The sequence below is a fragment of the Leucopleurus acutus genome (assembly GCF_964270905.1).
Source record: "Leucopleurus acutus genome assembly, chromosome: 17".
NCBI lineage: Eukaryota > Metazoa > Chordata > Mammalia > Artiodactyla > Delphinidae > Leucopleurus > Leucopleurus acutus.
In genome coordinates, this window is record NC_139159.1 from 47,194,125 (window position 1) to 47,215,513 (window position 21,389).

The 21,389-nt window shown below is 47.0% G+C and overlaps 1 protein-coding gene across 8 annotated transcripts in view; it reads left to right on the forward strand.

Annotated features, from left to right (window-relative positions):
- VPS13B (vacuolar protein sorting 13 homolog B) overlaps positions 1 to 21,310 on the forward strand; it is an 808,377-nt gene extending 787,067 nt beyond the window's left edge. For all 8 annotated transcript variants that reach the window (XM_082859134.1, XM_082859132.1, XM_082859133.1 and 5 more), the window contains 6 exons: positions 4,187 to 4,363; positions 6,358 to 6,528; positions 12,853 to 13,029; positions 15,316 to 15,418; positions 15,917 to 16,166; positions 19,840 to 21,310. In XM_082859134.1, coding sequence (XP_082715260.1) covers positions 4,187 to 4,363; positions 6,358 to 6,528; positions 12,853 to 13,029; positions 15,316 to 15,418; positions 15,917 to 16,166; positions 19,840 to 20,088 — 1,127 coding nt within the window. In that variant the 3' untranslated portion in view covers positions 20,089 to 21,310. The remainder of the gene's footprint in view (positions 1 to 4,186; positions 4,364 to 6,357; positions 6,529 to 12,852; positions 13,030 to 15,315; positions 15,419 to 15,916; positions 16,167 to 19,839) is intronic.
- The last annotated feature ends 79 nt before the right edge of the window (positions 21,311 to 21,389 follow it).

A 21,389-nucleotide genomic window follows, 5' to 3' on the forward strand; every position in this document is an offset into this window, starting at 1 on the left:
CTCCACAGACCTGAGCCCGGGGCGGGGGGAGTCCGCAGGGGGTGCTTTGAATATGTGTACAAAATGTTGTATGGGGAGCACTGTGCACTGAAGGTTGCTTTGGAGACCAAGTTGTCTCCTGATACCCTATGGTAATTGGCTTCATCTTTATTGGGGTATAATTGCTTTACAATGGTGTGTTAGTTTCTGCTTTATAACAAAGTGAATCAGTCATACATAAACATATGTTCCCATATGTCTTCCCTGTTGCGTCTCCCTCCCTCCCACCCTCCCTATCCCACCCCTCCAGGCTGTCACAAAGCACCGAGCCAATATCCCTGTGCCATGCGGCTGCTTCCCACTAGCTATCTACCTTACTACGTTTGTTAGTGTGTATATGCCCATGACTCTCTCTCGCCCTGTCACAGCTCACCCTTCCCCCTCCCCATAACCTCAAGTCCGTTCTCTAGGAGGTCTGCGTCTTTATTCCCGCTTTACCCCTAGGTTCTTCATGACATTTTTTTTCTTAAATTCCATATATATGTGTTAGCATACGGTATTTGTCTTTTTCTTTCTGACTTACTTCACTCTGTATGACAGACTCTAGGTCTATCCACCTCATTACAAATAGCTCAATTTCGTTTCTTTTTATGGCTGAGTAATATTCCATTGTATATATGTGCCACATCTTCTTTATCCATTCATCCGATGACGGGCACTTAGGTTGTTTCCATCTCCGGGCTATTGTAAATAGAGCTGCAATGAACATTTTGGTACATGACTCTTTTTGAATTTTGGTTTTCTCAGGGTATATGCCCAGTAGTGGGATTGCTGGGTCATATGGTAGCAGAACATGCCTTCTTGACCTAAGTTCACTCTAAAGTGGTTTCAGTCTGATAATCTGGCTCCTCGCGTTCCCATGCATTCAAGCAACTGACACCAAACAACCAGAGTGGGTCTTGCAGCCCCTTCTGGTAAAGAGCACGGAGGTCTTCCTTTCTGAAAGTAACAAAGGAGAGACCTTGGTAATGTTGTACTTGGTGGGTACATTCCCATATAAGGTAACGTTGTAGCAGTGACTGACCCACAGTAGTTGCCCTACTGGTAAGATAGCATTTTCTCCATAATGGAATTCATAGAGTTAGCACGCTACCCAGAACTCTCAACTGAAAAGAACAAGATCAAGGAAGGTCCCTGCCTGGGAACTGTTGTTTTGATAGCTTGTACAACAATAAGAAAATATTTCCCTCTTGCTAAGATATTATTTAAAAATGAGCAGCTACGATTTCAAATTTAATAGATGGGTATATTAAAAACCTACTCTTTCAGGCAGTTTTTGTTTTTAACCTAGAAGCATGCCTGTAGGTTACTGAACTCTGCTCTGGAGCCTGGGAAGGAATAAGCTTCCCGTCCGTCTGGTCATCACATTAGGCTGAGGTGTGGGGAGCGCCCTTCAGAGTAATGAGCTGGCAGAGAGACTCCAACTGTGACCACCAAGGAACCACGTCCCTGCGGCCTATGTGCTAAAAATGATCTCTCTTTGTTTTGTTTTTCATGAGCTTTCACAAGAACATTCTGTTTGGATTTTTTGTAATCCACCTAAAAGTTCTCTAAGCTGTTGTCCCAATCTCATTATATGCTGAGACAAGAAATTCTGAAATAGAGGGCCAAGTTTTTAGGTCTGCTGGGAATTCTGTCACTGAAGGCCTGCAGAGTATCTGAAGATTATCTGGAGGAAAGCAGTGATTTTTGAAAGAGTTGGAAATGGGAAGATGGTAGGAGGTTACCCCTGGGTAGAAGCATCTTAAAGAGAATGTACTGGCATTCTAGTAGAGGAAAGGAAAGGTCTGGCCTGGGAGTGGAGAAGTTGCCTCTGCATCTCACATGGGTCAGTATTCACTCATTGGACTTGATTAAAAGGTCCCTCATGGGGATGACTGAAATACCCTGACCTCATTTCTAGGGAAGGACTTGTAGAGGTTTTAACAGTAAAGTAATTAGAAATGAGTAACAACTGACCCTATTTGAAGAAAAGAATGTGGGCTCTGTAATTTCCTGGGGTCCCTCTCTACCTCCAAGGCTCAGTTTGATGGGAAGCCAGACAGGCACTTGTTTTCAACAAAAGTCTGGCAACAAGTAAGAAAAAGATACATGTGCTTTTGGAGGGAAATAATTAAAGAATAATTAAAGAAGGAATGCCCTCAGATGCTTTGGTCCTTTTCTGGCCATCTCAGATGCCATCTCAGATGCCACTGAGAAGTAGCTCTGGTCCACACATAGCCTTCCCATCAGCAGTGAACCTAACCCAGGAGAGTCTCCCTCACCGTCCCGTAGCCGGGGTGAGGGCTAGAAGGTGAGGCTGGGTGCTTTCCACACACCCTGTGCCCTGCTGCCCTGGCCTGAGTGGGCCCGTTGTAGAGTGAGTGGTCTTTGCTTGGCAGTAGCTACGCACCTTTCTTTATCTCTCTATGGAACTTTAGGAGAGAAGGGGAATTAAGATGTTTCTAGTCCAATCTTCTGCCTCCAGGCGAACCTTACAACTATGCCAAGCTAAAGGAAATTTGTTGTTTCTTCACCTCCAGAGAAGGCCCTCGGAGGAAGACTATTCCACAACCTTCCACGGTACCCTGCCTACTCAGCGCAGCCTGGGCTCCCAGGAAGAGGGAGGGTGGGCTCTGGAGCCAGGTAAACCTGGCTTGAAACCCTCCCACGTGTCTAGACGGCGGGGAGACTGTGAGAACTGACTCAACCTCTGAGCCACAGTTTCCTCCTTGTCCTGCCTTTGAGATGGTGGAGACGGGGTGACACTGCGTCAGAGCAGGCTCTGTCCCCTGCACCTGGTACAGTCCCTGAACCCAGGGAGAGGCTCAGTCCTTGGCTAATCTGAATTTACACGGAGGCAGGTACTAGGACTTGAAGAGTTGCTGTGGGAACTGAGGGAGTTGAATGCCTGGTGCCCATAGGCGCTTCCATTTATGATCTTCATCTTCTGGAACTTACTCCCTCTTTTAACCTAAACCCTAGTGCTGTCTTCTAATGTTCCAGAGAAGAGAGGTGGGCTTAAAACTTAAGAACGTCCCTCTCTACAAGGGCTGGGCCTGGGAACCCTTCAGGGCTCCGGCTTGGCTCTTGCACCCACACCTTCCCTACCCTCTGGGACTGATGACTTCACTGGGGGTCTCTGTCACAGGCTTGGCCTCCAAAACCCTGCTGGGGGGCAGGATCGGCTCCCACACGGGTCCTCTCCCCGTGGCCTCCCCATTAAAGCGCTCGCAGCCCTCTCCTGGGCTGGAGAGGCCATGGTGTCCCCGGGGGAAGCTGTCTGTTGGGCGTCCTCCTCTCCGGAGCCCCCGGCCCTTGCCTGCACCTCCTGTCCTCCGGGCGAGAGCCCCGAGCCCCCCACCCGGGGAGGAAGGCGAAGGGGAGCTGCTCCAGCCTCCACGCCACAGCCCCGTTCCCACGGGGCCGAGCACTCGGCAGTCAGGCCGCCGCTGAGCGGGCGGCTCCTGGCAAGCCCCAGCTCAAGTAGGAAACCGGATCCAAAGCTCGCCTCCTGGGACGTTCGCAGGGAACACGCCCCTCTCGCTAACCTAATCAGCATGTCCCTGTCACCAGAGTTTACACAACTGAAGCTGGGCTCGAAGGGGAAACATTTCTCTGGCTCCAGCTCCACTCCAAAGGGAAGCACTCAGCTTGGTAGGATTGGGAAAGATTAAAAATAACTTCCTCCATCCTCGTCAGAACTGTGCATCCCCTTTGCAACACCCCTTTTAGCATCTGGCCTCCTCCCCTGACCAGGCATCTCTTCCTCATCCTGGTGCCTCTGCTGCCCAAGGAGGTTTTAAGGATAACTTCCCAGCCTGCGAACACCTGCAGCCCCAGGGACTGCCTTTCCTTGGGGGCAGGAGCATCGTCCCCTGCACACGGGTCCCTTTTAGCAGGAATACGGGAGGCTTGGGCAGGGAAGTCATATTAAAGCTATTTGTGAGGCCGCCAAAAGGATCACTTTGATTTATAAAGTATGAAAGTTTGCCATTTATGAATTCACAGTGAATGAGTTATTTCCCATATTTTGCTCCAAAGGAGCTTATTACATTCTCCATTCTAGTGTGAAAAATGAATTGCAGGGAAAATGGGTCACTTGTCCCATATGTTGAAAGTGCTGTGTTTAAGATTTCAGTAACCCCTTCCCTTTGGTCCCTCACAGGCTGGGTGGTTGGATCCCTGGAAATCCTTGGCAGCCCAGCAAGTTTGGTGCGAAGCATCGGGAATGGCATTGCCGACTTCTTCAGGCTTCCGTACGAGGGGCTGACCCGAGGCCCGGGAGCCTTTGTGAGCGGAGTTTCCAGAGGGACGACATCATTTGTGAAGCACATTTCCAAAGGTAGCTATTCGGGTTCCTTGTAATGAGGCCTTATTTTCATTCCTTCCCTCTCTTATTTTTTATTTTTAAAGAACGTGTTAAAAGTTTTCAGTGAATTAAGTTTGCCTCTAACTTTGTTTGGCTTGTTAGCTGGCAGTGAAGTGTTGGATCTGTAACAAAGCTCATATATAATGTCTTATGTTTTAAACAGATCACTGCTTGCCTGTAGTGTGTGAAAATGTTTCAGAAACTTCAGAATTTGAAACCTCCCAATGGGAAAACAAGGATTGGCTCAACTGTTATTCCATGTGATAAATACAGAAATATTAAAGGTGTTCAGGACTTCTGCTAAACATCAGAAATCCTACACTGTGTTGCCTCATCATATTTTTTTAAATGTAGATACAGTTGTCATAACTTTTGTAAGGCTATGGATACATTTTGACGTGGAAGCCGATTGGGAGGTGAAAGAGCCAGCTTTTACCTAGCACGCCACGTAAACAGTGCCACCTTGTGGCCCAGACGGGTCATCGGGCGCAGAAACCAAACTGCCGCCCACAAGAAGGAGAGCGTGCTTTCCTTTCATCCGTGTGTTTGTTTGCCCATATTTTGGTCAGGTTGGCAGTGACTCGGGAACTAACAAGGGCCATCTGAGTCCCCGTTTCTTCTCAGCAGGAGGCAGGGGAAACAGGGCAAAAGCCTCCTCCCCCATAAAAGGCTTTTTACTGTCAACAGTACTGCAACTCTGTTATGAGTGGGCAGGTTACAGAAGTCTCTAGAAGGCCTCAAACAAGACTTGAGCTCGAAATATGAGAACCCATGATCCATAGAGGGGGACTGGCAAGAGAACAACAAGAGCAATAAACCAAACTCCATGGACAACCCCGGGACCACTCCCCCGGGGCCCCGGTCATCCGGGAGGCCTGTGAGCCAAGCTGCAGGAACTCACAGATGAGTCACTGGTGGATTTCTCACTCTTGACACTTGAATCTTTGTGGTTCTGTTGTTTTTATTTTAAAATAAGACAACCAACACTTGCTAAATTGCACTCCGGCAGTAATTTTAGCATAGTGACTCACTGAATGTTTTTTACACTTGTTCTCTCCTTCTCTTAGGAAAATCTGTTTGGTTTGTCTGTGTGTGTGTACGTGGATTTTTTCTTTTCAGATGACTGGTTAAGATGCAGCTGCAAAAACAACATCTTCCATTTCTTCTGAAAACTAGACATCCAATAACAGATGAACTAATTCATTAGCTTCAGGATATGTCCGTTGATGTCTTTCAGTTTTGCTCACTGGGGTCTATGCAGACTTGCTAGAGGGGATTACGACTGTCTTGAGCAAGATGCAGAAATAGCCTTTCTTGGGAAAACCAGACGGAATCATGGCTTTCACATGCTTTACTCCCTTTGATGTCCTCACTTTTTTTCAGCTAACACCCTGAATATCAAAATCACACATATTCTCTGTGGCATAATAATTATTTCCTGACTGTCAAATGATAAAAGTTTAGTGTCTTCCTCTACTATGACTAAAGTAATAGGGGGAAATAAATTTTATTCCTAAAGTAGAAACATTCCTTTGCGATCTGTTTAAAATTCAGCAACATAACCTTACCCTTTCAAATCAGAGCAGGCAAATTGCAACCTTCAAAACTGGACCTCAGCGAGGACTTCAAAACTAACTATTTTAGCCAAGTCCTAACAGTCAAATGAAAGTGCATGATAGCTTCCTATGAGGCCGTGGGCGTTTTTCTGGTAACAGAGATTCTAATTCTACCCCCTGTGAGGAGTGCCATCACCCCTGTCAGCAAGTGTTCATCTTCACCTCATTGTCTTAAGGCTGCTTCTTCAAACTGACTGAGGGGAAGCCACCATCACTCTCCATGGGCGAGTCCAGAAGGCGGATGTGCTTCCACCTCCCTCTCCCGTCCCCCACAGTGCTCCAGGGACCACTCCCCTAGGGGCCACCATCTATGCGACCAGGAGACCAACCCATGTGCTCTTGTGCCCTCAGGTACCCTCACCTCCATCACCAACCTGGCCACGAGCCTGGCCCGGAACATGGACCGGCTCTCGCTGGATGAGGAGCACTACAACCGGCAGGAGGAGTGGCGGCGGCAGCTCCCAGAGAGCCTCGGCGAGGGGCTCCGGCAGGGCCTGTCCCGGCTGGGCATCAGCCTGCTCGGTAAGGGGTCGCCAGGGACTGGGGCCCAGGACTTTCCACGGGCTGGTTGTGGACTGTCCATCTTTCTGCAGAGATGCTGAGGCTCAGAGAGGCCAAGGCACGCATTCTGGTTCCTACCCTGGCCAGCAGGGTTCTGGAACCGGCACCCTCTCCAGAGCCCTTGTGCGGCTGCGCAGGGCCATCCTGGGACCTGGCCGCTCCCCGCTCCCCGCCGGTCGCGTTCCCACCTTCCCTCGCCTCTGGTGGGAGATGCCTCTCTGCGTCCTCACGGCTTCCGTAAGACATCATTCACTCCGCAGGGCCCCGCGCGCGGGGTGTCAACACAAGGAAGGCAGCCCACAGCTGCATGCTTGCTGAAGGGAGCAACGGGCAAACCTCCTGAAGCGCTTGCTGCCTCTCTGCCACAGATACTGCAAACGCCTGCTTTTGTTTGGGAAGCACTTGAGCAAGGTGCAAATGTCATGTACTCTTCAGTGAGGAGCCCACTTTTCCCTTTTATTTTTTAAGAATGCCAGATCTGCTTGACTCCAAGTAATTGCCGTTTGTCAAGCAGCCAGATGGTATAGCTAGAGATGAAGATTGCTAGGGGTATTTCCAAATACTACAAATGTTTGAAAAATAAGTTGCTTTGGAAAATCTATGAAAAGGAAGCTTCAGCGCTGAAATTTCACAGAGCAGGATTTTCAAGGGTATCTTTTGTTTATTTGTTTGCAAAGGAATTTAAAACTGTATTGTTTGGCAGCCTGCCTGCCGAGCATCTGAAGGAGTGTGCATCTTGCAGAGATCAAAGTGGCCCAAAGCAGGGAGAGCAAAGGTCAGAAAAGATGAGCTTGAAAGGATTTGTCCTCTCTCCAGGCTGCAGTTTTGTACATAACCCCCACCCCCACCCCCCACCACCACCACCACCACCACTCACAGCGCGGCCAGCTGAGGCCCCGAGAGGAAGTCCTAAGATGTTACAACTTCAGGTTAAGTTACTAGAAAGTGTTTAAGTCCTAACCTGCAGTGGTGTGGGACACGGTCCTGTGATAATGTGTGGGAGCGGGGACCCGGGGTGGAGCAGCTCTGGGGAAGGGCGGGGAGGTGGGGGTGGCCACGGTCCTCAGGAGCCAGCGGACCCCAGGCTCGGGTGTCCAGGTCCTTTCTCTGTGACCTCAGAGCTTCTCTTTTGTAAATTGGGGCTGAAAATTACTCTGCCGTTATTGGAAGTAATGCTGGTCGGTTGTGTGCCAGGCATAGGGTCCATGTTTGGTAAACAGCACCTTCATTATATTATGGTAGTAAAGGAACTATAAGAGTTGCCTGGTTTCAGACAGTGTCCCAGCAAAGAGAGACATCTGAGCAGTGGCAGGAGCATTTCTGCTTTAGTTTTAGTCCAGTGGGTTCAGTTGCTGTAACCACAGGAAGTGTCAATGAGGTTATCTTGGAGGCCTCAAGCCATCATTTGGGAACTGTGGGACCTCTTTCTGCTAAGAATCGTGGCTTTACGTGCCCTCTGCTCTGGGCAGGAGAGTTTCCTTCTCGCTGTCCAAGCTCTTCTTGGATGGAGGCACTCAGCAGAGGAGACCTGAGCCGGCTGGCACGTGGCTGTTCCCATCCTGACTAACCTGTTCTCTCCCCACCCAGAGAAGCCCACATCCACTACCCATTCTCCACTGTATAAAACTGTGCCTGATGGTAGAAATCAGTTACGTGGGGAGCCATGATTCTGCCTTTGTGATGTCACCCTTTCAAGCATGGCTCCTGTTGTTAACCAGGGTAGAAAATCATAAACCTCTGACCTTTGCTGTAGCCATCATGTTTTGTACACACTCATCCATGCGAGGGAACCACTTAGCCTGTCTGTGGAAACTACAATAGGCTCGTGGAGTCTGTGGGCCCCTAAGAGCTCCACTCACAGCAGCACATGTAGAGCAGTATGTCCGTTTCTGTGCTTCTCAGACTAAGGTTGGGCCAACCAGCTTCCTTTCCTGGAAGGGTTCAAGAACTCTCTGTATCCCACATAATCACTGGGTCGTCTCAAAACGTCTGGTCCTTGATATGTGGCAGGAAGAAAGGGGAGAATAGGACCAACCAAGTCCCCTCACCTGGGAAAGTATAGATTTGTCGCCGTTTAATCCATCCCCAGAAATGGTGTATAAAACTGCCAAATGCCAGTAAATGCCCGACTGAAGTTAGAGCTATTATCATACAATAGTTTAAAAGCCATGCTTGGTGAAATCAAAATGCTACTTCCTCAGTTTCTTCCTTTATGAGACATAAACATAAATGACCTGGTCAGTAAAAAATACATTTAAATAACACTTCTGGGTTGTCAAAGTACTTTCACATGGGTCATCTTATTTGATCTTCAGACCTAGGAATGAATGAGGTTAAGTGACTTGCCCAGGTCAAACCTCCAGGCAGGACAAGAACCTGGGTCTTCCCACATGTCACCCACCCTGGAGGGCTCCAAGCCTGGAAACAATCAAGATGTGGGGAGACTGAACAATTGAAAGTTCCAGGGTAGGAAAAATACATTTCCCCCCAATGTTTATGGGTTTGATGGGCCTTCCTGACTCGGCTCGGCCCTCATGAGGACACGGTGGAGCGTTACGAGGCACTTGAAAAATCAAAGGACGTCTTCAGCTGTCCTGCCCAGCCCCATCGCCCCAGAGCAGCGAGGAAGTGTTGGGCTGCAGAGAGATGCCGCCGAGGCTCCTGCAGGAAATCCACAACCGTTTTCAGAAAGCAGTGGCTTTTGGAAAAACTCTGTTTAGCCCGCAGAGTTGGCATCAGGCTTGCCCGCATTTACCAGATCCGTTCCCCAGATGCCCCCACTTTCTACTACCCCTGGAGCCTGCTGAGAGAGGATGTGAGCTCCGTGTCACAGCTACATGGCACGTCCCCTCCCAGATGGGACTTCTCCCTGGGGAATACCTAAGGCAATATGTCAGAACTCGCTTCTCTGGCCCGACTTATGAAGCGCTGCTGGATTTCCCAGCAGCCACAACTGTCTTGACAGCCGCTCTCGGGACGCCATTCAGAATCCCGACCACATAGGCCTCCGCCAGGTGAGTCGGGACGGTTTCCCAAGTGAATGAGTGATGAGCCGGGCACCGAGAAGGCACTTACACACAGCCCGTCTGATGCTGCCCTCAGCCATCAGCACCTTGCTTGGCAGTTAGAAGGGAATTTGGGAACAACAGATGTGCTTCCTTCTCAGTTTGCTCATCTGTTGTGGTCAAAACAAGCAAGCCCCAAGCCAGGGTTCCTAATACATTCTGTGGGGTTCGTTTGTCCCTGGAACGTGAGCTGTGGAGCGGTGTCCCAGCCCAGGCCTGTGCCTCTGCTATTGTGATTAAAAAAAAAAATGTTCAGAATAAAATTACAACATGTGATTAGGCAGCACCAAAATAGCCACACAGGCAGAACATTCATAGATAGCGACCCGGTGAGTTTTGCCCAAGGCAGGGGAGCAAGTCACAGAAGAGGTGAGGGAGGGTCTCTTCGTCCCTTGCTTCAGAGAGCAAGCCCTTCTCTTCCAGCAAAGGGTAGGAAAGGAAGTACATCTGGGACTTCCCTGGTGGTCCAGTGGTTAGGACTCCATGCTTCCCCTGCAGGGGGCACGGGTTCAATCCCTGGTCAGAGAACTAAGATCCCGCATGCCACGCAGCGTGACCAACAAAAAAGAGGAAAGGAAGCACATCCGGCTTCTGTCCCACCCAGCACACAAGGAGGGGTCCAGGGAAGCACCCCTTCCCTCCCTGCCTCACTTCATCACATCACAGCCGGCTCCATGTGGCTGCCCTCCCCGTGGGCCTGGTGCCAGCGGACAAGTTTGGGAATCAGTCGCTGCTAACTAAAGCCTCAGAGCAGAGTTGGAGTGTATGGCAGTAAATAATTTACCAGTTGTGGGATTTAGCGGAATTACACTGCCTGAGAGACCCTCTGAAGCCCTGGGAGAGCAGCCTCTCAGGCTCAGCTGCAGACGCAGGCCGGGCTGCAGGTCTCTCACGCACCTGGGGCCCAGGGAGGTGTCAGTGTGTGTGACAGGCCAGCCTCCCGCCCGGGGCCTGATACTGGCCCAGGGCATGCACTCCCACAGCTCCTTCTCTACCTCTTAGCATCTAACGCCTTGTCACGGGGTTCAGGCTTTCCACTTTGGGGGCTGCCTGAAGAATTTATCAACGTTTATCTATCAGAGCCTTCACCGTGGCTGGTGGCTAGAGAAAGTGGAAGATCAAAGGGGAGTTTCACTGTGATACGGGTTTGCACTTAGGCAGACCCAAGTCAGAGCCTTGTGTGGATAATCACGGCTCTATGCCCCTTGTGCTGGTCAGGCCTGACACATTAAAGGAAAATGGGAGATTTTCACCTGCCCCCCAACTCTATTTTAATACTGTTAACGGCAATCTGCCCTTCAGAGAAGACATTTCTACCAGAAATACAGGCAATAACTTTATTGGTGAATTTGTAATTATTTACCCCACCTTTTCTACTCTTAAGCATGGAGATCTTTCACAGAAATCAGAAAGTGAAATCGCAAAGTCTGTGTCCTTTGATTTGATGCTATTCACTTTGAACTGTCTGCTATGATATGATTTGAAGAGAAGACCCCAGGGTTCTTGCCTCTCCCAGTGCAGCCGGTTCCATTAATACTTCCCAGCTGCCCTGACTTCTGACCTCATAGAGAGCAGAACATCAGATTCCTCAGACTGAAAACACGAGGCGAGCTCCCAGCCCAAGCACCAAGACTGGGTGTCTTGAGGGGGTGCTGAGACTGCCATCCCTTGGCCCCTGATAGCCAAGGTGGCCCAGGCCAGCTGTGAGCAGCTTCTTCCGCTTCCCTCATCATTTCTTTAAGAGGTTTGGGAAGCGGTGGTCTAGGCTGGGAAACAGACCTGTCGCCTCAGGTCATTCTTAATCTGTCAGTACCTGAACTTAAATGGCTCTGTCAAAATTTAGAGGAGTGGAATCCATGAAGAACATTGCCTTTACAACTGACCCAAAGGAAATGGCCTTTCATTTTACTGGATTTCGTTCAATGGAATATTACTTGAAATTAGCAGGTCATTAACTGAGAACTGGAAATCTCCCTTTACCCAGGAGACTTTGAATTAGTGGCATTTGGAATAATGGGATTTGACATGTATTAAAATTTCTACCAGGGGACTGTGCATTTTCATTAATCCTAGCAGGTCTGAGCTGAAAACAGAGAATTCTGTCAAGAATTGTAATGAAATTTCTTTCTCTTACTGGGTTAGGGAACCCTTCACTCTGACATGGCAAAAAATCTGGACTGTTGGGGCCTTTAGTCGAACTCATCCCTGGTCCCTCAAGGTAAGGGGAGAAAGGAGGGGACCCATAGAGGCTGAGGGATTCGCCCTCCAGCTCTGAGCATGGCCTGGCTGCCCTGTGGGAAAGCGTTAGAGCAAAGAGCCGTGAGCGCAGGGTTTGTAGCTGTTCTCAAGTGAACAGTAAGTGGCCAAACCTCAGCTGAAGTGAGAGAAAAGGAAATTTTTCCAAGACTGGCAAAGGAAAGAGCTTGTTTTATAAACAGGATCAGTGAATAGCTTGGTGGTTAAGAGCGAGGCTGTGACTCTGACTCCCTGGACTCCAATCCTGGCTCAAGCACAGGGCAGCTGTGTGACCTTGGGAAAAACTCCTTAACCTTCCTGTGCCTCGGTGGCCTTGTCTAGGAACTGAGGATATAAGCCATGCCTGATTCCCTAGTATTGTGACAATTAATGATCTCCTACAAGTAAGCTCTTAGCACATAGTAAGTATTCAAAACGGATTCGCTATAGTAGCAATAATAACTATATCAATTACTCTTATTATTATATAATTATTAACATATTAACATTACATTACTATTAAATAATTGTCCTTATTCTTACTAAAAGAGAGAACAAGGAAAGGGGCTGGCCCTTTTCAGTTTTTTCATCCTCTTGATTCAGTGAAACTGTATTAGGCTCACTCTCCTCCTAAGGAATTGTTAGCTCCTGTCCCTAAACTGTGTTGCCTGATTCCTGGAGAAAGATGTGTGGGTGTCACTTGGGAATAGTCTGGCATGTTTATTAAATTCAAAACTGAACTTCACAGGTCCTGACTATGTTGGGCCAAACCCAGTCTGAACATTGTGTTTTGATGAAGATAATAAATGTCTAACACATCCTCAATGTACTTAGATAAATGGTAAACAAATGCATAGTAAAGAGCTTTATAATGAGGGTGGGGTTTCATTTTCAATCCAAACAAAACTGTGTTCCAGATTGAAGGTTTTCACTTCCTCAGGATTTTATGCATCAGTCCTTACCCGGGGCTTTTGTTGTTTTTCAGGTGCAATTGCTGGTATAGTTGATCAGCCAATGCAGAACTTCCAGAAAACATCGGAGGCTCATGGTTCAGCAGGACACAAGGCCAAGGGCGTTATCTCCGGCGTGGGGAAAGGAATCATGGGGGTGTTCACGAAGCCCATTGGAGGGGCTGCTGAGCTCGTGTCACAGACTGGCTATGGTGAGTCCTGGAGAACCGGCCAACTCAGACATCACCGATAAATTTGCGTTATTATACTAAGGTTTCCCTAAGATAATCTAGCCCCTCACATGACAGACGAGTGAAAAATAAGATAGATGAATCTATAAATAAATAGTCCTTTTTCTTACTTCTTTATGCTTATTTACACAAAGAGTTGAATTGGACTATGACTAATAAATTACGATTATAAAGCCAGGAAGTCAATTAATAATTTCAGTCTATATAGGTCACAGAATCTTTTTACAGTCATTTAATAAAATCGACTTTAATGAAAAGTAACCAGTTAGAGGTTGAGGGCAATAAATCCAATATACTGAAGCAGAAAGTAGACTTACTTTTTCTGGTGAGCAATTTGAAAGAAAAAAATAAGTTATAAAGCAGGAAGATATCTTTAAAAGACAATGCGTCTGTATTTGGAGAATGAGAGAGAGAGGAGCATGCGTGCATCGGTGGGTGCGTGCACATTTGCCCATGCAGCTTGGCGTCAGGCATGGCTTTCTCACCAGCAACTGTGCTGCTCTTGCAGCCAGGCCCAGTCTCCTGGCCAGTGTCAACAAAGGTGCATGATCTGCCACTGAAAACCCTTCCCTGAGCAGACAGGTGCGGAGAACTTGGGCTCATGGAACTACTGCTTTAGGCTGGTGCCAGGCCTCTCCACGCACACACGTGCACGCAGGAGCAGTGGATGCGTGGGAGAGGAAGTGCCTCCTCCTGTGTTAATTTTCTGCATTCTTGGCAGAGCACATTAAAGTGACTTTACAGAACTAGGCAACTGGAATTGTTACCTTTTTCTTTTTTTTGGCCGGACCTCGCATCTTGCAGAATCTGAGTTCCCCGACCAGGGATTGAACACACGGCCCTTGGCAGTGAAAGTGCAGAGTCCTAACCACTGGACCGCCAGGGACCCTGGAATTGTTAACCTTTTTACCTAAAATCGGTATCATCGTTTTGATCATGAAATGGCTGGCTGGCTGGAACCACAAACTACGGGCAGGAGCTTTGCATCTGTATCTGCATCTGGCCATAAAGTCTGCAGGGTGCATTTGACTGCGGCCTCCTGCGCCTCACTAGGTCTGACAAGAGACAGCCCAGATTAGGGCATAAAACCCGTGTCTGAAAGGAAGAGAGTGGGAGACGAGTGCCCACACTCAGGCAACCATCCGGAGAGGCTCCTTTAAGAGACCACACAGACAGGAACATGTGTTCCTCTCGCTCTTCCCCTCACCTCCTCCCCCTCAAGTTCTGTCTCTCACTCCTTCTGTGAATGACATTTTCACTCACAGGGAAACTGACAAAAAGAACTACTGCAAATTATAACTGGACAAAGTTAAATGCTCCCTTATCAAATACTTAACACGTTAATAAAAACAGTATTCCTTTTTGCTACAGACTGCAGTGAGGTAAAGTCAACTTATACTTCATAAATTTCTCTGGTCTTGAAAATGCCATTGTCCCTCACTGTGTTTCCCAAGGCTGAGGAACTCTCCCTTATGGAAGAGCACCTCAGAACAGAGCTTCACGTGGGCCTTGCTGGTTTCCATCATTCCTGTAAAACTTTTATTACTGCACTGAAGGTTTTACAAACCACTAACTCTTAGTCTAATGACTGTGCCTCGTTTATAAACATTTACAAGCCCTCAGAAAGCACACATGCTGTACCATCTCTGGTTCTGAAGAGTCTCTTTGGAGGACTGCATGGCTGCTGCTGGGTACCCTCGTTCGGTGCTGGCACCAGGGAGAGCATGTAATAAACCAGAGGCCCCAAGAGCACTCATAAATGTATATGGATTCATGTTTAACAGCTGGATTAAGTCACTTAAATACTGTATCTAGGCAAACCATGTGCCTTTGTGTGCATCTCTGTGTGTGTGTTGTTTTCTATTTCACCAGCCACAGCCCAGATACAGAAGTATTGTAATATTCAGCAAGGAAGTCAACTAACAATCTTGACTTTGTGTCACATAAATTGTAAATGATGTGTAAGCTATTGCTCCAGACTGATTACTCCCAGGAGCATTATGCATCCTCTAATTGCCAGTCTATGCTTGGACTGTAGCTCATTCATATTTCAGTTTGCAGCTAATATAAGATCACCAGGGTTAAGAGCACTGCAATGTTTAATGATTATCTACTTGATTCCAAAGATGTGACATCATTTTGGATCTGTAGCATTTTATGAGTGGCTTTAAGCAGATGACATCACTGTAGCATGAAACTGTTTTCCAGAAAACAGCTAGTAAAACTCCCTTACTTCTCTTACCACAGGTATTTTACACGGAGCTGGACTTTCTCAGCTTCCCAAACAGCGCTATCAGCCAAGTGATCTGCATGCTGACCAAGCTCCAAACAGCCACGTCAAATACGTCTGGTAAAATTATCTAGACACTTGTTCAACTATACACGTGCACTGTATGTTATTAACAGGGCCTGGCTTGCTCTCAAGCTAACGGGACACACTTCCAGGGGAGCCCAAGAGGAGCAGCTGTTTTCGGGGAAAGGCTGCCATCCACAGATCTGGGCTGGCAGCAGGACGCCCCTGCCCCACACACACGTCCCACTCAGGGGAGGATGCGCACTGGCAGAGGTGCCCGGGCCTGCAAGAGGGCCTGAGATTCTCTATGGAGCCAGTATTCTAATTAGGGGTGACATTTCTAATGGGAAGAAAAGGAATTGCCAAAGCCAAGGGATATCTCTGTCTCCAGGAGGAGCTGGGTTCTGTTGACCAGAATTAAAGTGACAATTACATTTCAAACTGAAATTAATAATCAGATTGGTGAGGGCCTTTGCCTTGGTACAAACAGTGAGCCCTGATAAGTGACCATCTTTTCTAAGCTGGCTTTGGCCTCATTTTTCTCCTTTGAAACAGGAAAATGCTTCAGTCTTTGGGCAGACCCGAAGTCCACATGGCCCTGGATGTGGTTCTGGTGAGGGGCTCGGGCCAGGAGCACGAAGGGTGCTTGCTGCTGACGTCAGAAGTGCTCTTCGTGGTGAGCGTCAGCGAGGACACCCAGCAGCAGGCCTTCCCTGTCACGGAGATCGACTGTGCGCAGGACAGCAAGCAAAGCAACCTGCTCATCGTGCAGCTTAAGCAGCCAAGAGTGGCCTGTGACGTAGAGGTACATTTCGGAAAACAGGGTGACCAGGGTTAGCTGCCGGCAAAGTTGAGACACAGGGTGACCGCAGGTACCAGGCATTTATGAGCCAGCAGCGTCTGGAGTGGATGCTGGAGACCAGGAGGGCTGCCAGGGGAAGGGGTGTGGGCAGCAAGGAGGCTGATGGACTCGGAGCTGGGGCTAAGCCACCATAGGAATTGAAGGTTGGCTGTCATGGAGCTGGGGTGCTGGAGCTCCAAAACAAGCAGGTCTGAAGAAGGGCCAGGACCAAGGCAGCAATTCTATGCAAATACTCCACGAAGCAGGCCTCTTGGTCTCAACACAGAGCAGGCCCAAGTCTGCACATGGCCTGGGAGTGACTGCAGCAGGTCACTTTAGCAGGGACAGGAGAGGACCACCATAAAAGTGAGGGGTGTCATGAGGGAAACAAGGCACAAGCAGTAGGCCTGACTTTTGCAAGCTCACAAACCAGGCCTGACTCACTCCCCTCCCTCATTCCCAACTCCTCAGAGTTCAGGGTCAAAATTTTGTCAACTCCCTCCCATCCCCTGCTCTATATTGTGTGGCTCTGTGTTCCCTTTCCAATAGGACGCTTTCCCATCCCCTAAGTACCACAAGGTGCCTTCTGGGGATGCTGCTCAGGCTCTTGGGGCAGCTCCCTGGCCACACAGCTCCTGAGATGTGCTGGCTGCTGGCTCCTGGCTCCACATAATTTGATGTAGCATGGATGTTCAGGTGGGGCATTCTGGGTGTCAGGGGTCAGAGGTGAGCAGCAGTGCAGCCCGGGGTGAGCAGGTGCACCCACTGCAAAACTGCTCTGCCTCTGCCCTCCCTGCTGACTGCCTGATCCATGGGGCCCTGAGAGTTGACCTCAGAGACAGACATCTTTTTTTTCCCCACACAGCTTGACGGGGATGGATCAGAGGCAAGGTGTAGCCTGCCTAACTTAGGGTCTGAGTAGCCCCAGGAAAAGGACAGTAAACCTGCCTCCAGCAGGTCCTGCCTGATTCCTTCTTTCATTATTTTCCTCCTGGTATGGGAGCCTGCGTCTCCCTCACACCACTGTTTGCGTAAAATTATTTGAGAAGATGGAAGGTAGCCAACCACAACAACTCTGAGATTTCTCTAGTTTCTTGGATCGTAATCAGTCAGGCTTTAAGCTGGGGCTTGGCACTAAGACTACATTGCTGGTTCGAGTTGATGACTTTCTGGGAATAAACAGAGGTCAGATGTCCAGCCTGACTTTATTAGATCTGCCAAAATCTTCTGATCCAGATGACAATAAAGCAGCAGTGATCTGGCTACAGGCCTTGGCAGGGGATAGTATCATTATCTTCAAGTCCTTGGTTCTTAACGAGAAGCTCCCAAAGCCCTGAGGAATATCTGTGACCATTGTTATTCCTTAGTTGCTTGGGAAATATTTCAGATCTTAAACTATTGAGACTAGAGAATCATCTTTAGCTGTTAAACTGTCTTCAACTGTGATCCTTCTCTTTGGCTTTTCTGCTTGAGGAGGGGGTACTGTGGGGAATTACAGCTGGAGAGGAACAGACCTCAGTTTCTCCAGGGGTTACCGAGATGACAGGTGGAGTCACTCCCCCCCCCCCCCCAGAAGTTGCCATGGCTAATTGAGACCATGGGATCAGTGAGTTAGAGGCAGAAGCACTAACACTCCAGACGCCATGCTCACCACTCGTTTTCCATTGGTGTTCAGTGATAACAGGGTCGGGGTGAAGGGGTGGCTGAAACAGGCAGTAAGAGAAGACAGAGCAGGAATACTGCAGGTTAGCTACTGAGCTTACACAGCAGCACCCGGCACTGGGCAGACCTGGGCAAACTGGTAGATACCAAGAATGCGTTCAGCCTCCAAATTGCACTTTCTCACTATCTGTTTCCTTTACCTCTAAACCCCAACTCCTTATTAACAAAAAGTAACTGCCCAATTAATCCTGTGTCCAAACCCTAACCTCCTCCCTCACCCCAATGGAGAGCCAAGCTGCAGAACAAAATGGTCTTTTTTTTTTGAGAGATAGTAGACCCTTCCTTAATAGTGCTATATATAATCCAGTGTATTTTCAAAATGGGAGTAGGGGAGTCACTCAGCAGTGCTGCCTGACAGTGCATTTTCCTCAGTGGCCATACCTAACCTAATCCACAGATATTAAGCTGGGCTGGGAAGCCTACCCATTATCTTCCAGTGAAAACTAAAGAATAGTATTTTAAAATCTTTACATGAAATGGCTTTTCTGGGATTTTTGCTCTAGATGCTAGGAAACACAGCTCCTTTGAATTTTGGAAGGAATTAATTTGTAGATGACATCATTCGGTATATTCAAATATGGCAGGATTTTTTTAAAAACCAGCATTTGCTTTTCTTAGTTAAATGCAGCCATTTTTAGGGTAATAATTGCTTAATATGCCTGGCACATTATTGAAATCCCTTATGAGAGGCTCACAATGAGTCAGAAGGTCAATTTATTCCTTGGCCATGTTCCTTTCACAACACGGGTTTTCCTGTGCTGCTGTTCAGGAGGAGCAATTAAGACTCTTGTGTATTCAGAGCTTTCCAGCTGAATCCTGACCCCATCAAATGATATCATCAGAGCTCTGGCTTTTGCCTGGTGGTGCACAGCTTTCATCTGTCAGTGAATCTTTGGGGGCCTTTCTTTCCCAAGCTTAAAAATATGAGACTGAACTCTAATGGATGCCCTACTTATTATTTCTCTGGCAGGCAGACCTCTCTCTTTACCATCCCACTGGCTTTCTGCAGCTTTTAAGACACCCTTGGCTGCATCGTCTCTGTGCCCTACACAGAAATATATAAATTCTTTACTACTATTTCAAAACCTAAAAAGCCCTCATTAAAATGTTTATAATTCTTCCAGAATGGTCTTCCCAACATTTGGTAGGTAAAGACCACTGAAAGGTCAGTGGCTACCTGATCCCCACAGGTCAGTGGCTTACACTGGAGACTTCCCACTCCACTCGATTTACACAGTAGATAGCTACAGCATTTCAGGATGGGAGGAATTTATAGCTCCACTTGCCTTTGATGGGTACTTTCTCAGAGAATCTCTCTTAAGAACTTAGGTAGTATATCTCAGTTCTCCTATTTGAGTTCCACTGAAGATGAGCCAGACTTTTATGAACCATAAATGTACTTTGCATCCTCCCTCTTTTCCATAAAAATTTCCCCTTCCTCTGCCCAGTTTATTTTCTCTGGCTTTAAATCCTAGTATTTATAAAAGCAGAAAATGTTACAGTTCAAAAGGTATTTGTTTTTCTAATGCTCTGTCCAAAGCCACTGGGTTTGAAAGAGGTAAAGAGGTTCTGTCTGGAGAGGTTTGCAGAGACAAGCAAACAGAGCTTTTATCTCAGGGTTTAACGTTGATTAGATTCAAGCAGAGGAAAGACACTTTTCTCCTTTGTTCCTGGACTAGGCTAGTAAAGAGCCAGTGACAGATGTTTTGAGAGTTAATGAGTAAAATATTCTGAAATCGTCAACTTCAAACAAACATGGGAGTTTTACACAACACCAAATGCTTATTCGGTGGCTTTATGAGATAACCTAAAAGGCACAACATCCAATGGCTCAAGGCAAGAGAAGGAATGATTTTGTTATGGAAGTCTCCTTATGAGTATTTGGCAACTAAAAAAATCTTTTTTTGGAACCCAGGTGGATGGAGTTCGAGAGAGACTATCAGAGCAACAGTATAACAGACTTGTGGACTATATCACAAAGACATCTTGTCACCTGGCCCCCAGCTGCTCTTCCACGCAGACACTATGCCCTGTGGTGACTGTGGAACCTCTCCCTTCCACTGTGAAAACATACCATTATATGGTTGAGCCACACTTTGGCCAAGTCTTCATCAGTAAATTTACCATGGTGAAAAATAAAGCCCTGAGGAAAGGGTTCCCTTGAGTCCCCTCTGAGGTGTTGATTCCTGCTTGTGCAATTTATTTCTGAAAAAGAAACCTAATGAGCTCTAACAACATCTAATGTGGACAAAACCCACTGTTCTATAGTTGTTATAGTAATTTCCTAGCCTCTTCCAAAACTAATTCAGGTTCTTCCTTTTTCCCAAAACTAAGATACTTCAAAATTGAGTCATTGATTGATTAAAAAACCTATTATTTTCCCATTTGGGGACAATGAACAGAATCCTATTATTAATCTTATCACGTGCAGAAAATCCTTTTTGCTGTTTGCTAAAATTTCGACTATAATTAGGCTCTGTTAACTCTAACACAAAACATGGTCAGGCCTCGGAAACAACAGATTAAAACTTCATCCCCAGTTGCATCTGTTTTTAGGCTGAGACAACTGCCTAATACCCTCATCTGCAGAGGTTCAGATTCTTTAAATGAAATTAAATGCTTAGGAGCTTACTGTTTAACTTGTTAATAAATTTGTTACTTAAATGTGATGCTGTTTCTTTAAGTGAATACGTTCCTAAACTTTTATGGAAATTTAAAAAACATTCTGATGACTGTCCAGGTACATTTTTGGAAAAAATGTTTTTCTAGTTTGTTTTACTAGGCAAGCTTAGAGAATCTTTCGTCTACTGATAAAAACAGACCCCAGGTGCTCAGGTGAGTTTCTTAAGCAAAACACTACTGGGGAACTCCCACTACTGGATATTCTTGTGGAAGGACTCACCCTGATGCATTGACTGACTGACAGACTCAAGAACCCAAACATTAACCTGAATAATAGTTTATTTTGCTGACTTGGCTTGATCAAGCATAAAGATATCCCCAGTAACTGACACTCTTTCTTTTGTATTTAAAGATGGATTTGGCTTAAGATCCTGGGTCACCAGGTACCACCTTTAATATTCAGTAAAAATTTGATACTCCAATTAAAACACATTTTTACTCATTACATCCAAACTTGGGCCTACAACCTGATACCTACAATTGGGAGATGCTAAGAAAATTCAGTTTCAAATGCCCACTTTTAACTTTCTTTAAACTTAATAAGCCTCACATGTTATTGGGCATAAGAGGTCACTGCATACCTGTTTGCTGTTAATGGAAATTCAGGCTGAATATGGAAAACATGGTTCCATCATTTGCTGTAATCATACTCATTTTAGGAAAGTTTTGTCAACCTCGAGTAACTATTTTTAAGATTGTAAATATGTATTAAGTCGTATGGTAATTTTGCATACTACTTTAAGAATTGTTATATGATATTGTTTAAAATAAAAGGAATCCTTG